This window comes from Macaca fascicularis, chromosome 10, assembly GCF_037993035.2.
Source record: "Macaca fascicularis isolate 582-1 chromosome 10, T2T-MFA8v1.1".
NCBI lineage: Eukaryota > Metazoa > Chordata > Mammalia > Primates > Cercopithecidae > Macaca > Macaca fascicularis.
Window position 1 is genome coordinate 89,358,684 of NC_088384.1, and position 15,773 is coordinate 89,374,456.

General features: G+C 46.5%; 1 protein-coding gene across 28 annotated transcripts in view; it reads right to left on the reverse strand.

Annotated features, from left to right (window-relative positions):
* Positions 1-10,509: 10,509 nt before the first annotated feature.
* Positions 10,510-15,773, reverse strand: part of CDK5RAP1 (CDK5RAP1 mitochondrial tRNA methylthiotransferase) — a 41,965-nt gene continuing 36,701 nt past the window's right edge. For 27 of the 28 annotated variants that reach the window (XR_012419268.1, XR_012419269.1, XR_012419270.1 and 24 more), the window contains 2 exons: positions 12,358-12,498; positions 10,510-10,796 (listed from right to left, as the gene is read on the reverse strand). Coding sequence is in view for 15 of the 28 variants with exons in the window: in XM_065522996.1 (XP_065379068.1) it covers positions 10,716-10,796; positions 12,358-12,498 (222 nt within the window). In the remaining 13 variants the exon portion in view is untranslated. Of the gene's footprint in view, positions 10,797-12,357; positions 12,499-15,773 lie in introns of those variants that run through there. The other variant, XR_012419261.1, reaches the window with a different exon arrangement.

The window sequence follows — 15,773 nt, forward strand, 5'->3', positions numbered from 1 at the left end:
TTGCAGTGAGCTGAGACCCGGCCACTGCACTCCAGCCTGGGCGACAGAGCGAGACTCCGTCTCAAAAAAAAAAAAAAAAAAAAAAAAAAAGGGGGGAAGTGATATATCCTTTAACCTCTCACAATGTTATCCAGTCATATGAACAGCTGTTGGACACTGACTGCTTGCTAAGTGCTTTGCACATATTATGGAACATATTCCTCACAACGACCTAGAATTGTCCCTATTTTACAGATGAGAAAACTGAAGCATGGAGCGGTCCTGTGACTTGCTCAGGTCCCACCCTCAGGAAGTGGCAGTGCCCACACTCTGGAGAAGGGCACTGCAGGCCGAGGGATCCGCAAGCACAAATGTACAGTGGCAGGAAGCGCAGGAAGTGCAGGCTGTGTTCGAGGACTAGCGGATCTGGAGCTGGGGGCAGAGGCAAGGGAAAGCTGGAGAGATGGTCCTAGGAGAGGCAGAGTTGGGAGACACAAGGTGACAGGTCCCCAGTGAGGACGTCAAGATTCCCACCTCTGCGTCTGCAGGTCCTGGCCAAGAGGATGCTGCTGCTCTGGATGTCACTGCTTGCTGGACATTGCTGCTCCAAGCCCAGGGGAAGGCCCAGCACCTACTCCACCTGCAGAGCCACAAGAATCAGCGGGAAAAGGTAAATGTTAAGGGGTGAGCGTCAGAGGCAGGAACTCAGGAAAGGCCAGGGGTGGGAGACAGTACCACCTCCCTGCTCAATGATTCTCCTCTACGGGCCTTCCCCTTGCCACAGAATTCACCTTCCTTCACCCAGAGCTGATCCTGTGTCTCCCTTGCTCTAACACTTGCCATGGCTTCTCAGTGCCCTCGGGAGAACCTCCGAGGTTGCCCCTTACGCTGGCATTCAAGGCCCTGTATCTCCAGCCTCTTCCACTGCCTCCTTCCACTGCCTCTTCCACTGCCTCCTTCCCTGAGCACCCCCACAGATTTCACAGCTCACTCCTTTGCTAGGCTGTTCCTCTGGCCTGAAATGTCTTTCCCTCCTGCTCAACCTGGTGCATCTGGGCCCATCCTTTAAGGCAAAGGCCTAACCACCTCCTCTGGGAATTCCTCTCGATTTCCCCAGGCAGAAAGAATCTCTCCTTCCTCTGAGTTCCCACAGCCCTTTGGTAAACCCTCCTCTGTGGCCTTATGCTTGTTCAAGTGTGCTGCGCCTGCTGTCCTGTCTGCCTGTTGGGCTGCTTGCCTCTGTCCCTAACTCCTGACTAAGCTGCTTGTCATCCATCCAGCCCCATCCCCGCTCACCACACTCCAGCCTCACTTCACTTTCTGTTTCCTAGTGCGCCAGGCTCACCAGCACCTCAGGGCCTTTGCACGTTCTGTTCTCTCTGCCGCCATGGCTCTCCCTGGGATCAGCCTGAGTGATGGATTCCTCCACCTCACTCAGGCCTCAGCTCAGAGGCCTCCTCCTCAGAGAGGCCCTCCCTTATCACCCCATCGGAAACAGATCTTCGTCCTGGTCATGCTCCGACTCCACTGTATTTTTTCTTTTTGCAGCACAGATCACTCTGGAATATTGCCTCGCTTGCTGATCGGAGTGCTCAGCTTTTGTCTCTCTCCCTAGCAGGAAACTCCGTGAGGGCAGGAGTCACACTGCTCCTGTCCCCTGAGCCCAGGAGAGAGTAAGAGCTCAGTAAGTGCTGGCTGCCGAATGACTGAGTGAATTTGGTGAAGGGTTGAATGAACGGTACAGCCCCACACTGAGGCGGGGCTTGCGTCCTCAGACAGTTCAGACCTGTTCTCAGAGCACAGCATCCTGGGCTGCATGCTCAGCCTGCCTGTGACAGGGGCCAGGAGCAAAGGTGTCCCTGTCCTGGACCACCTGCCCTTTGTAAGCAAATGTCTTTCCAAGAAGAGCAGTGGGCTGGACCTGTCGCAGGTCGATCGGGGACCTGCTTTCAGGGAAGAGCCTCCCCCTGCTGTGGGAGCTTCTCTGGGCAGGTGGGTAAGTGGAGGGCCAGGACTGCCTCTGGCCTTTCCTGGTGCCCTGAGCGGCTGTGTTCTCAGCACGGTGTCTTTGGAGGTTCTCTATAGCCTGGAAAGTGCTAAGCGAGTCTACTTTTCTTGACCTTATGTCTCTCCAAGCCACTGGGAATCTTCCTAGGAAGAAAGTAGGGTCTCAATCTGGGACCTCAGCCCAGCAGCCCTCCTGCCCTCTACATTCAGCCTACAACTGGGTTTTTTGCAAATCTGCATAGGTTTTTGAAAAGTATTTTTAATGAATTGCCAACATATAAAAATCTAGAAGGTTTTAATCAATATCTGGGTTTCCCAATTGTATTAGATTGTGAGGACTGCCATAACAAAGTACTATTAATGCAAACTGAGCGGCCTCGACAACAGAAACATATTGTCACCAGGCACAGTGACTGACACCTGTAATCCCGGCACTTTGGGAGGCCAAGATGGGCAGATCATTTGAGCCTAGGAGTTCAAAACCAGCCTGGGCAACATGACAAAACCCCATCTCCACAAAAACTACAAAAATTAGCCAGGCATGGTGACGCATGCTTGTAGTCCCAGCAACCCTGGAATCTGAGGTGTGAGGATCACCTGAGCCCGGGAGTTCAAGGCTGCAGCAATCCATGATTGTGACACTACGACTCCAGCCTGGGCAACAGAGTGAGACTCTGTCTCAAAAAAAAAACCTCCAGGTCAGGCGAGAGGGCTCACACCTGTAATCTCAGCACTTTGGGAGGTCAAGGCGGGTGGATGACTTGAGATCAGGAGTTCGAGAACAGCCTGGTCAACATGGTAAAACCCCATGTCTAATAAAAATTCAAAAATTAGCCAGGCGTGGTGGCACACACCTCTAATTCCAGCTGATTGGGAGGCTGAGGCAGGAGAATCACCTGAACCTGGGAGGCAGAGGTTGCAGTGAGCCAAGATCTCACCACTGTACTCCAATCTGGGCAACAGAGCAAGACTCCATGTCAAAAGCAAACAAACAAAGCCCACTGGAGCTGGCACAGTGACACAAACTTGTAGTCCCAGCTTCTCAGGAGGCCGAGGAGGAGGATCACTTGAGCCCAGGAATTTGAGGCTGTAATGTGATTGCACCTGTGAATAGCCACTGCATTCCAGCCTGGACAACATAGCGAGACACCATCTCCAAAACAAAACAAAAAATCCATGCTAAACGCAGATATACAGCAGGGAGCCTGACCCAGCCAAGCTTTCCTCCGGCATTTGAATTTGTTGCTGCCTCTTCCAGTGGGCACCAGATGAGTCACCAGCTTGTACCTAATGTTCAAAAAATACCTAAAACTCGGCTCCTCTCAGCTCAGGGAGGTGCTGGTAGCTGAGGGTGCAGAAGGGATCCCAGCAGATGGGTCCTGAGCAGATGGCAGAGGGCTCACCTGCCACCTTGCCTTCCCTGGCTCTCGCTGGCCTGCTTCTCTTTTGCAGATGCTTACGCTCCTCTATTGTTCCCTCCCCCGTTTTAGAGAGGCTGACACTGAGGCCCAGAGAAGGGAAGGGACTTGTCTGGGTCGTCAAGCCTTGGAGACTGGAACTAGAGCTCTGTGTTCTACAGCTGGGCTGGGGGCAAGGGAAGGGGTTGTCCCAAAGCTGCTCCCACCCCTCCTGGGCTCTGCCTCTATTCCAGCAGATCCAGATACCCACACCCCACAGAGTCACAGAGGTCTGGCCAGGCCACACCAACATCCTCCATGCCTCTCACAGGTTGGTCACAGAAGACACCAAAAGACCTGACATCACCCTGCAAATCCTAAGCAATAGCCTGTTGCAGGTCACGTTGCGCTGCAAACTGTACCTCTCGCTCAAGGAATAAGTACACATGGGCACTTCTGCATCACCCATTTGGGTGCCAGGCAGACCAACCCCTCACTGCCATGAATCAAGAGGCGGCCATGCAGGGCTAGCAAAAGTCATGTGCTTCATGTCACCACACGATCTTTTCCACTTAGGCATGTTTCAAAGCCATTTTTACTGGTAAGGAAACTGAAGCACAGAGTGGGAGAGGAACCTGCCCAGGAACACACAGTAAGTCAGTGGTGCAGGTTGGATAAAACCTTCCGACTTTCATGCCAGGGGACATGAGCCTACCTGAGCAAATGGGCAGGACAGTGTATTAACAGGATGACCCGAGGAGGGTATGTTCAAGCACACCTTGGAGTCTGACACTCCTGGGCTGGGTAACTTGGGCAAGGGGTGTCCATTCTCTGGGCTTCAGCTTCCTCATCTATAAAATGGGTATAATTTTTCTTATTTTTTATTTTTTTCAGACAGAATCTTGCTCTGTTGCCCAGGCTGGAGTGCAGTTGTGCAATCTGGGCTCGCCGCAACCTCTGCCTCCCAGATTCAAGCAATTCTCATGTCTCAGGCTCCCAAGTAGCTGGGATTACAGGCATGCACCACCACACCCGGCTAATTTCTGTATTTTTAGTAGAGACAGGGTTTCATCATGTTGGCCAGGCTGGTTTTGAACTCCTGGCCTCAAGTGATCCACCCGCCTCAGCCTTCCAAAGTGCTGGGATTACAGGCATGAGCCACCACGCCTGGCCAAGCTTCCCCCTTTTAATAGAGATGCGAGTACAAAGAAATATTTATTTGATAGACACATGGACACAGAGAAATATTTCTCTGCTAAATGATACATATATTATTCCCCTTGTAGGGACAGTGCAGTAAAAATGGAACCTGACCACTGGCCTGGTGGGGACCCCGGCAAGCTAGAGAACATGTGGCCCATCTCAAGGTCACCCTCAGCCCCAGATGTCTGCCACTCTGTGAGACCAGGGGATCCAGTGTTGTCAGATCTTCCAGGTTTTCCATATTTTTAATGAATCCTCCTAGTTTTTAATTTGAGCCCTTCAGGCAACGCAGGCTATCAGCTTGTGACCTCTGGCCTCAACTTTGGGCTCTGCACTTTCATCTGCCCAAATAGACTGCCCCTACAGCATCCTGCGGCTCAAAGTCATCAAGAACATTCACATTGCAGTACGGCTGGAACAGACAGGGAATAACACCAACGTGGCTTTCAAGGAGTGAGGAGTACCACAGCCCACCTGGACACCTGAGCACTGAGGCTCTGTAGCAGTGAGTACACGCCTGCTCCAGAGCTTCCACTGGGCAGGGCTGGATGCCAGGCCGTTCTCTTTTTCTTTCTTTTTTTTTTTTTCCTTTTGCTGGCCGTTTTTTCTCCCCCTACCACACAACATTGTGTGTGTGTGTGTGTGTGTGTGTGTGTGTGTGTGTGTGTGTGTGTGTGTGAGAGACAGAATTTAGCCACCTCCATAATTTGGAATTTTCCTTCAGATTTGATCATCAGATACTTGATCAAACCCAATGGGGAAAAGACCAAAACAACAACAAAAACAGAAACAAACAAACAAAAACAGTTAAGCAGAACAAACGATGTCACAACTTACACAATTACTGAGCGCTCTAACGGTAAAGAGGAATTAAGACCACCTGGTTGTTAATCTTAACTTTAGCCAAGACAAACCCCAATTCAGTTACTTACCTAGGGGTGTCTCAGGCTGAAAACTGCTCTCTACCATACTAGAGGCAGGAAAAAACTCAAATTTGTCTTCCCTGTTGGAAGTGAGCTTAAACTCCATAAAGTCTCAAAAAAAAAAAAAAAAGTAGAGCATAACGTTCTACTTCTTAAGTTTCCACTGCACTAGTGACTTTCCTCCAAAGACCGTAGTGTGAAAAGGGAGAAGAACAAAAAAACACACAACTTTGCAAATGAAGAAATCTGACAAACACTACCTTAAGACAGGTAATCAACGTTAACATGAACAGTGATAAGTCATAATAATAATATGTATCCTTATTATGATATGAAGAGAATGTCACAAAACATGATAGAACTGCAAGGAGGAAAGAGACAAATACACGATTACTTTCAGAAATGTCAATATCCCCCTCTCAATAGTCAATAGAACAACCTGACAGATAATAAGCAAGGATATTACAGACTTAAACAACCCGAATTGACTCATTTATAGAACTCTCTCCCCAACAACAGAATACTCTTCTCAAATATGCATAGACTACTTACCTAGACAGATCGTAACCTGAGCCATTAAACAAGTCTCAATATATTCAAATGATTAAAGTTATATAAAGTATGTTCTATGACTACAATGGAATTAAATTAGAAATCATTAACATAAGGATCTCAGGAAAATCCCCAAATATTTGGAAATTTTAAAATCTAGTTCTAAATAATCCACTGGTCAAAGAAGAAATCAAAGAAAATTTTGATTTGGTGATGGTTCCACAGGTGTACATGGAAAACTTATCTGTGTCAAACCACCTGTGTCAAAACTCATCAGGCCAGACACTGTGGCCCACGCTGTAATCACAACACTTTGGGAGGCCAAGGCGGGAGGATCCCTTGAGCCCAGGAGTTCCAGCTTGCAGTGCGGTGGTGATCACACCACCACACTCAAGCCTGGGAGACAGAGCAAGACTTTGTCTCAAAAAAAAACAACAAACTTATCAAATTGTTCACTTTAAAAATGTACACATCAGCCGGGTGCGGTGGCTCATGCCTGTAATCCCAGCACTTTGGGAGGCTGAGGTGGGCGGATCACCTGAGGTCAGGAGTTCGAGACCAGCCTGACCAACATGGAGAAACCCCGTCTCTACTAAAAATACAAAATTAGCTGCGTGTGGTGGCACATGCCTGTAATACAAGCTACTTAAGAGGCTGACGCAGGAGAATCGCTTAAACCCGGGAGGCAGAGGTTGCGGTGAGCCAAGATCGATTGCACCTTTGCACTCCAGCCTGGGCAACAAAAGCAAAACTCCATCTCAAAAAAAAAAAAAAAAGAAAAGAAAAAATGTACACATCAATTGTATGTAAATTACACATACCTCAATAAAGCTATTAATAGTGTGTATGGTATACAACAATTTGTGTAAAATAATCACAAATATAAATTATTTTATACACAGAGATTATCTCTGAAAAGATACATTAGAAAATGATGAATGTGCTGGATTTTGTAAAAGAGAACTAGGGGATTAGTAGGAGTGAAACTGATTGATTACAGATACCTACTGTATTGTTTGGATTATTTACCATATGTATGTTTTACCATTTGTTTGTTTGTTGTTTTTGAGACAGGGTCTCACTCTGTCACCCAGACTGGAGTGCAGTGATGCAATCTCGGCTCGTTGCAGCCTCCACCTTCTGGGTTCAAGTGATTCTCCTGCCTCAGCCTCCCGAATAGCTGGGATTACAGGCATGCACCACCACGTCCAGCTAATTTTTGTATTTTTAGTAGAGATGGGGTTTCACCATGCTGGCCAGGCTGGTCTCGAACTCCTGATCTCAAGTGATCCACCCACCCTGACCTCCCAAAGTGCTGGGATTACAGGCATAAGCCACCACCACACCGGCCTGTTTTACCTTTTTATAAAAACTGAAATAATTTCAAAACCTGCTTTAAGGGCCTTTTGAAGAAAGGACTAGGGTAAAGAACCATCACAAATGTTCTCAGTAGAAGATGGACCCTAAGAGTAGAAACCAATCCTTGAGCGCCAAACCAGCACCTGAGGAAGAGGTTCCTATTGTGCAGGTAAACGGAGAAGGTCTAAAGGACATCATGGCCAGACACAGTAAAAGCCCCAGCATATCCTAATACACCCAATCTGCTTGAGAAGCAAAATCTTTTGATGATCTCTCCCATTTGATAAGAGCTCGTAATGTTCCACGGACTGTGCTAAACTCTCTAGAAGGATGATTGTGTCACTGAATTCCACGTGAGATATGCATGTTACTATCTTCATGTTTCACATTAAAAAACCAAGCCAGGCCAGGCACAGTGGCTCACACCTGTAATCCCAGCACTTTGGGAGGCCAAGGCAGGCGGATCACTTGAAGTCAGGAAGGAGTTCGAGACCAGCCTGGCCAACATGGTGAAACTCTTTCTCTACTAAAAATAAAATAAAAAATTAGCCGGGCAGGCCGGGCGCGGTGGCTCAAGCCTGTAATCCCAGCACTTTGGGAGGCCGAGGCGGGTGGATCACGAGGTCAGGAGATCGAGACTATCCTGGCTAACATGGTGAAACCCCGTCTCTACTAAAAATACAAAAAACTAGCCGGGCGTGGTGGCGGGCGCCTGTAGTCTCAGCTACTTGGGAGGCTGAGGCGGGAGAATGGCGTGAACCCGGGAGGCGGAGCTTGCAGTGAGCCGAGATCATGCCACTGCACTCCAGCCTGGGAGACACAGCGAGACTCCGTCTCAAAAAAAAAAAAAAAGTTAGCCGGGCGTGGTGGCAGGCACCTGTAATCCCAGCTACTCAGGAGGCTGAGGCAGGAGAATCGCTTGAACCCGGGAGGCAGAGGTTGCAGTGAACCAAGATCGTGCCACTGTACTCCAACCTCGGTGACAGAGTGAGGCTCCACCTCAAAAAAACAAACAAACCAAAAAAAAAAACCAAGACAGAGAAGAATAAATTAACTACTCAATTTCAGACAACTCTCAAGCAATAAAGTGGGGACGTGAACCAAAGTCCTCTAACTCCAAAAATTCCATGCTACCATCTCTCGGATTTTTTCTCATGATACCCACAGAATGAAATAACCTTGGTGGTGGTGAAGGGGCTGAGAACCACTACTTGAAATCTACTAATAGGTCCAAGGGAAAAGATACATAATTTTTTTAAAGCCTAATAAGTAATGACATTTTTTCTTTTCTTTTTTTTTTTTTTTTTTTTTTTTGAGAGAGTTTTGCTTTTGTCGCTCAGGCTAGAGTGCAATGGCGCGATCTCAGCTCACTGCCACCCCCTGGGTACAAGCGATTCTCCTGCCTCAGCCTCCCTAATTGCTGGGATTACAGGCACCTGCCACCAGGCCCAGCTAATTTTTTTGTTATTTTTAGTAGAGACAGGGTTTCGCCATGTTGGCAAGGCTGGTCTCGAACTCCTGACCTCAGGTGATCTACCTGCCTCAGCCTCTTAAAGTGCTGGGATTACAGGTGTGAGCCACTGTGCCCCACCTGGTAATGACATTTTCTAAAACTCCAAGTGCTGTCAGACCTCACAGGCTAAAAAATGCTGGTGGCAAAGGCCAGGGAGGCTTTGGAGGGCAACGAGGCTTCCAAGGAGGCAGAGGAGGAAGAAGAGACCACAGCTACAGGAGAGAATATGAAGTTTGAAAAGCTTCTTCTATCCTTGTCTTTTCCTCATCCATTTGAAAGGACTTGGGTTTTTACTCTGTGCCTGATCTATCACAGAGCCTTCTGAGGACATTCCAAGACAGTCTACAGTCCTGTGGTCCACTTGAAAATTCAGACAGATAACATTTCAAGGGGATAGTTGGTTTTGACTGAACACTCATGAAAACTTTTAAAGAAGTGAGTGACAGAGGTAAACCACATCTCTAAGTTTTGTTGGTTTTTCATGTTTTTTATTTTTTTGAGAAAGGGTCTTGCTCTGTCACCCAGCCTAGAGTGTGGTGGTGTGATCACAGCTCACTGCAGCCTCTATCTCCTGGGCTCAAGTGATCCTCCCATCTCAGCCTCCCAAGTAGCTGGGACTACAGGACTGCACTACCACACCCAGCTAATTTTTTTTTTTTTTTTTTTTTTTTCCTATAGTGTCAGGGTCTTGCCACATTGCTCAGGTTGGTCTCCAACTCCTGGGCTCAAGCAATCCACCCGCTTCAGCCTCCCAAAGTGGTAGGATTACTGGTGTGAGCCACCATGCCCAGTTTATGTTTTGAATTAACAGTTTCGTTTTTTTTTTTTGTTTTTTTTTTTTGCGACGGAGTCTCGCGCTTCCCCCAGGCTGGAGGGCAGTGGCATGATCTCGGCTCACTGCAGCCTTCACCTCCCAGGTTCAGTGTATTCTCCTGCCTTACCCTCCTGAGTAGCTAGGACTACAGGCGCCTGTCACCACGCCCAGCTAACTTTTGGAGTTTTTTTTAGCAGAGTCAGGGTTTCACCACGTTGGCCAGGCTGGTCTTAAACTCCTGAGCTCAAGTGATCCGCCCACCCCAGCCCCCCAAAGTGCTGGGACTATAGGTGTGAGCCACCATGCCCAGACGATATTGTTTCATCTCAAGTAAAAAAACCATTTTTTTCCAACAAATAATTTTTTTTGTTGTGGGGGTTGTAAAGGAAAGCAGAGTGTTTTATGAAGTTTTTTGCTTCAGTGGCTTTAGAACAATTTAAAAGTCAACTTTGGTGTCAGAAAAAAAGAGGACCATGAGGGAAATCCTCAGGTAAAACACATAAAATAAAGTGCAGCGATAGGCAGCTAAGTTAGTGGCATCCAATGCAAATGTCAGGAGGGTCGAGAGCAGTTTTCCCAAGCAAATGGTTCTCCCCACCTTCCTCTCCTTCAGTCTCTACCTCCTAGGCCCAGGGGAGAAAACCAGAGAGGTAGCAGTGTCCACAGGAGAAACTGGGTTGGAAAACACTTAACACAGACTGCAGGGAAAACTCCAGAAACACTAACCAAGGTAAAAATGAAGTAAAATTGAGAGACAAAGGGTTAACTTTAGTTTAGGTAAATTTAATGACTATTAAAGCTGTTCACATAGCAGCTTTAAAGAGACACGTTTTCCACTGACATAAAGTTGCTTCACCCCTTGCAGCTTATCTCCACAGCTTCATGACCTCTCTCCTCAGCGGCCGGCAATGTCTCCCCTTCCTGTTGGGGAGGACTGCCCAAGTCAGCTCTGAGGCCATCCTCTCAGGTCAGCAATTTTCAGAGGAGTCCTTCAGGGTGGTCCTGCAGAGAACATGTCCCCTAAGTGTCTGAGAGCTGGCCGAGGTGATCTGAAAGAAAACCAGGCAGAAGAAGGCAAGGTAACTAGGACTGTACCACTGGGACTTCACATGGAGCCTCTAGAGGAGAAGCCCCTAAAAGGAATCTGATGGAGGCGACTGGCTGGCACAGACCACATGGCTCCTGTGTGCCCCTGATCCTGGCAGGAAGAGAGGCCTCATGGAATGGCAATATATATAATTTAAGAAGTCAAAGCAGGTCAGACCCAGACATGTCTCCCTTTTCTCTTGGAAGATGGCTCCTCCTCAACTCTAACCATAAAATTCAGGTGAAACTGCCCATCACAGACCCTGTCCTCCTAACTCCAAGGCTGAGCCAGTCAAATCCTTCCTTAGGATATTTACAGCCAACAATTGGTGAGAAATGTTCTCTCTCCTCCAACCGAGAGCTGAAAGAATGTGACCCAAAGTTATCTGTGGTCACATTTCTTACCATAAGAACAAGTCAGTCCATTAGTAAATACTCACTAAGTACATATTTTGTACCCGGAATTGCCCTAGGTGCCAGAAGATGAAGATAAATAAACAGAAACAAAACAGGCATTTTCCCTGCCCTTAAAGGAACTTCTGTGGATGCTCTAGGGCATCAGTCTGTGTCCTGCCTAACCCATTAGTCCGTGTCCTGCCAGCTTCTGGTTCTGAGGCAAAGTGGACATGAGAACAAGACAGGGAAGGTGGCAGTAGCAGAACTGGGCAGTGTGAGAAGAGAAGGCAGAAGAAAAGAAGAAATGGAAGGAGAGAATAAAAGAAGCATATCGCCAGTGAAAGAGAGAAAGAAAGAGAGGGAAAATCCCATAGCCATATAGCTGATCTGCAAGTCCAGGGAAGAGACCCAAGAAACTTGAGCACATGTACGTTAGAGAGGCCTGATCCGTCAGAGATCACAAAGAACACGTTGATCTCCATCAGGGAACACTCTCTACTCACTGGAAATCACTTACACCTCCTGGCCTCTCTGCAGCAAGAAACTACCTGCCACTGCTTACTCCAGACTCACCGAATTCCCACAAAGAACCCTTCTAGGGCAGGGCACGAGAAAAGGTAAGAAGAATAAGAAAGCATTAGTAAGGAGCAGTCTAAAATACAATCCAAAGTGCCCTTCCATTGTACTGGTTGAGAGGAGATTTTTTTTTTTTTTTTTTTTTTTTTTTTGAGACGGAGTCTCGCTCTGTCGCCCAGGCTGGAGTACAGTGGCCGGATCTCAGCTCACTGCAAGCTCCGCCTCCCGGGTTCACGCCATTCTCCTGCCTCAGCCTCCGGAATAGCTGGGACTACAGGCGCCCGCCACCTCGCCCGGCTAGTTTTTTGTATTTTTTAGTAGAGACGGGGTTTCACCGTGTTAGCCAGGATGGTCTTGATCTCCTGACCTCGTGATCCACCCGTCTCGGCCTCCCAAAGTGCTGGGATTACAGGCTTGAGCCACCGCGCCCGGCCAGAGAGGAGATTTTTATTTTACTAAAATGTGTCTCTAGGACAAAACTTTATTACCACAAATTATCCAAACCAACACTCATTTCACAGTACAAGCCGACAGCCCAAAACGACTCCTCACCTTCACCAGCACATAGTCCCCAGGCTGGGCTCTGACCCTGAGCCCAGGGTTATTGACATCCTCCATCTCTGCATCAGGGAAGATCACCTTAAGGTTTCCATCATTCCTGCCGCACAGGTCAGTGGCAGAGCGTTTACTGAGCTGCAGAAAGAAGAGAGAAGAGTTTATGGATTTGTCACAGTCGTAAGTTCTTGGAGGGTAGAACTTGTGCCTTCTCTGTCTTGGATCCCCAAGAGTCCGACCCACAGAGCAATCCTTAACCAAGGAATCACTGAAGACTCAGTGTTTGCTGCTGCTTCACCAGCAAGGGCAGTGTATGGCCCACAATAGAAACGCTAAAGTTTTGCTAACTCTATTGTAACGAATCAATTAATCAATGAGTCTGTAGAGAACTGCCTTCTGCAAGAATGGACCTCCAACAGGCCTAAATCCAGAGACATATGAGTGATGCATTTGGAAAACCAACTGTCACTTTACCCAGTCTCATACTAATCACTCATGAATGTTCTGGGATTGTTTGGCCTGGATTACTTGCCGTTACTGAATAGACAGACTGAAAGGCAGAATCTCCATCACAACACCCAGAAGACAGAGCCAGGAAAATACTAACATCACTATGATGGGATGAACTTCTAGAGTCTACAGAAACCCTTCTCTTCCAGCCATGATAAAGAGAGAGAAACAAGTTTACCCTTCAGCCTTATAAATAATAACCAGCAAATTGGGCAAAATACATGAAACAACCGTTTTCGGATACTGGACAAAAAAGATCACACAAGACTGTGAACTGCGAGAGAAGGAAAACAAAGTGAGCCCCCCAATCACCCCTGCTTTCTGCCAGAAGGCAATGCCAGACGGGAGCCTGTGAAGCAGGAGGGGAGAGCCCACGCACAGCACAGCGGTCCTCCCTGCGCTGAAGAGAGAGGGATCAGGCTCCAGGGAGCCTGAAATAGTTAGAAACTGTGAAGCAAATTCTAGAAAGGAGGGAGCGAAGCAGAAAAAGAATTTCAGAAATATGCAGGGGGTCCTTATGAGTCTTCACTGAACACTAACACTGGCACAGGTAGCATAAAACTCCATGAAGTCAGGCAAAGAGAGTAACCTGGGAACTGTCCACTGAACAGTTCCGAGAACTCACATGTGGCTTGGAATCCACCACCAAATAGAAGAGTTTATGGATTTGTCACAGTCGTAAGTTCCTGGAGGGTAGAAATTATGCTCATCGGTTCCTTGGGATATATTTACTAGCAACTCCTGACAGAAGGCCACATCGTAGTAGTGAGGCCAAACTATCCAGAGAATAAAAAAGTTTTCTTGGCTAGGCGCGGTGGCTCACGCCTGTAATTCCAGCATTTTGGGAGGCTGAGGCGAGTGAATCACCTGAGGTCAGGAGTTTGAGATCAGCCTGGACAACATGGCGAAACCCCATCGATACTGAAAATACAAAAATTAGCCAGGCATGGTGGCGCACATCTGTAGTCCCAGCTATTCGGGAGGCAGAGGTTGCAGTGAGCCGAGATCATGCCACTGCACTCCAGTGTGGGCAACAAAGTGAGCCTCCATCTCAAAAAATAAAAAAATAAAAAAATAAAAAATAAAAAAGGAAGGGAGGGAGGGAGGGAAGGAACAATCTCTGTGATCTCTGGGACAGTATCAAGTGGTTGGACATATGTGTAATTGAAGTACTGAAGTGGTGGAGGGGGGTGGAAGAGGAAGCAGAGCAAAAAAAATCTGAAGAGTAACAGGTGAAATTTTTCCAGATTTGATGAAAACTATAACCCCAGAAACTAAGAAGCCTCAAAAAAATCCCAAAGAAAACACAAAGGGGTAAACACAAAGAAAACCACCCCCAGCCACATCAAATTCCTAAAAACAATGATAAAGCAAAATCTTAAAAGCAGCCAAAGAAAATGGCATAGAGTAAAGAAGAATGACCACAAACCTGTCAGAATCATGTATGTCAGAAGTCAACAGAATGATACCTTCAAAATGTCAACCTAAAAGTCAACACTCGGTGAAAGTATATTTTTAAAAGGAAGGTGAAATAAAGATCTTTTCAGACAAACAAAACCTGAGCGGCATCACTGCCAAAAGACCTGCATTACAAGCGATGTTAAAAGAAGCCTTTCAAGCACAAACAAAACGATGCCCAGTGGAAACGTGAACGTACACAAGGGATGAAGAATGCCAGAAATAGTAAATGAGTGGGTAAATACAGACTTTTTTCTCTCATTTATTAAAGTTCCTTTAAAAGATAATTGTTTAAAGCAAAAATAACAATGATTTAGGGATACAAAAGTAAAAATCTGGAACAATAGCACAGAAGGAGGAGGAAGGGACAGAAGTATATCATTATAAGAATCTTACATTAAATACACTGAGTGATACCCAGTCCGGGGTTTAAATAATGAGCCAAAAAGAATCCAAAGGGCACATAATCTGCCATTAGAAAATCAAGTTCTGACTACATGCTATATTCTTAAGTAATCAAAGACACAGGAAGGAGTTCAGTCTTTAAATGAATACCGCTTTAGGAAAACAACCTTCAGCTGAGGTTTAGAGTCTCTACTATTTCCTACAAAATACTTACTAGTTACAAAAGGAAAAAGAGTAACTTTACAGTCAAGAAGGCTGGGAGACAGTATCTTCCATGTTTTCAAAGTTAACATCATCAGTAATGAGACAAATCAAAACTGTACGCCACCTCACAGGATACGATTAGAATACAACGTCCTCTCTCTGGTATTCCTGCCAAAGAATGCATAACCTGAATCTTATCATGAAAATACATCAAATTAGGGACCTTCTACAAAATAACTGGCCTGTAATCTTTAAGTGTCAAGGTCATGGAAGTCAAAGAAATAATGAGAAACCATCCTAGACTAAAGGAGACTAGAGAGACATGACAGTTAAATGCAACATGTGGTACTAAACCAAATCCTTTTCCTATAAAGGACAGTTTGAAGACAACTGGAGAAACTTACATGGGGTCTCAGGATTGGATAGTAGTAATCTAACAAGGTTAATTTCCTGATTTTCATAGTTGTACTACAGTTATCTAGGAGAATGTCCCTGTTTGTACAAGATACACATTACAGTATTTGGGGGTTTAGGGACATCAGGGCAGCAACTTACTGTGAAATGATTCAAGGGTCTTTGTAATACACTGCAACTTCCCTATGGGTTTGCAGTTGTTTTACAATAAATTTTTTTAAAAAAAGAGAGTTCAGGCCAGTGCAGTGGCTCATGCCTGTAATCCCAAAACTGTGGGAGGCTGAGGTAGGAGGATTGCATGAGTCAAGGAGTTTGAGACCAATCTGGGCAACACAGCAAAACCCGATCTCTACAAAACATTTGAAAAATTAGCCAGGCATGGTTGTACACATTATAGTACCAGCTACTCAGGAGGTTGAAGC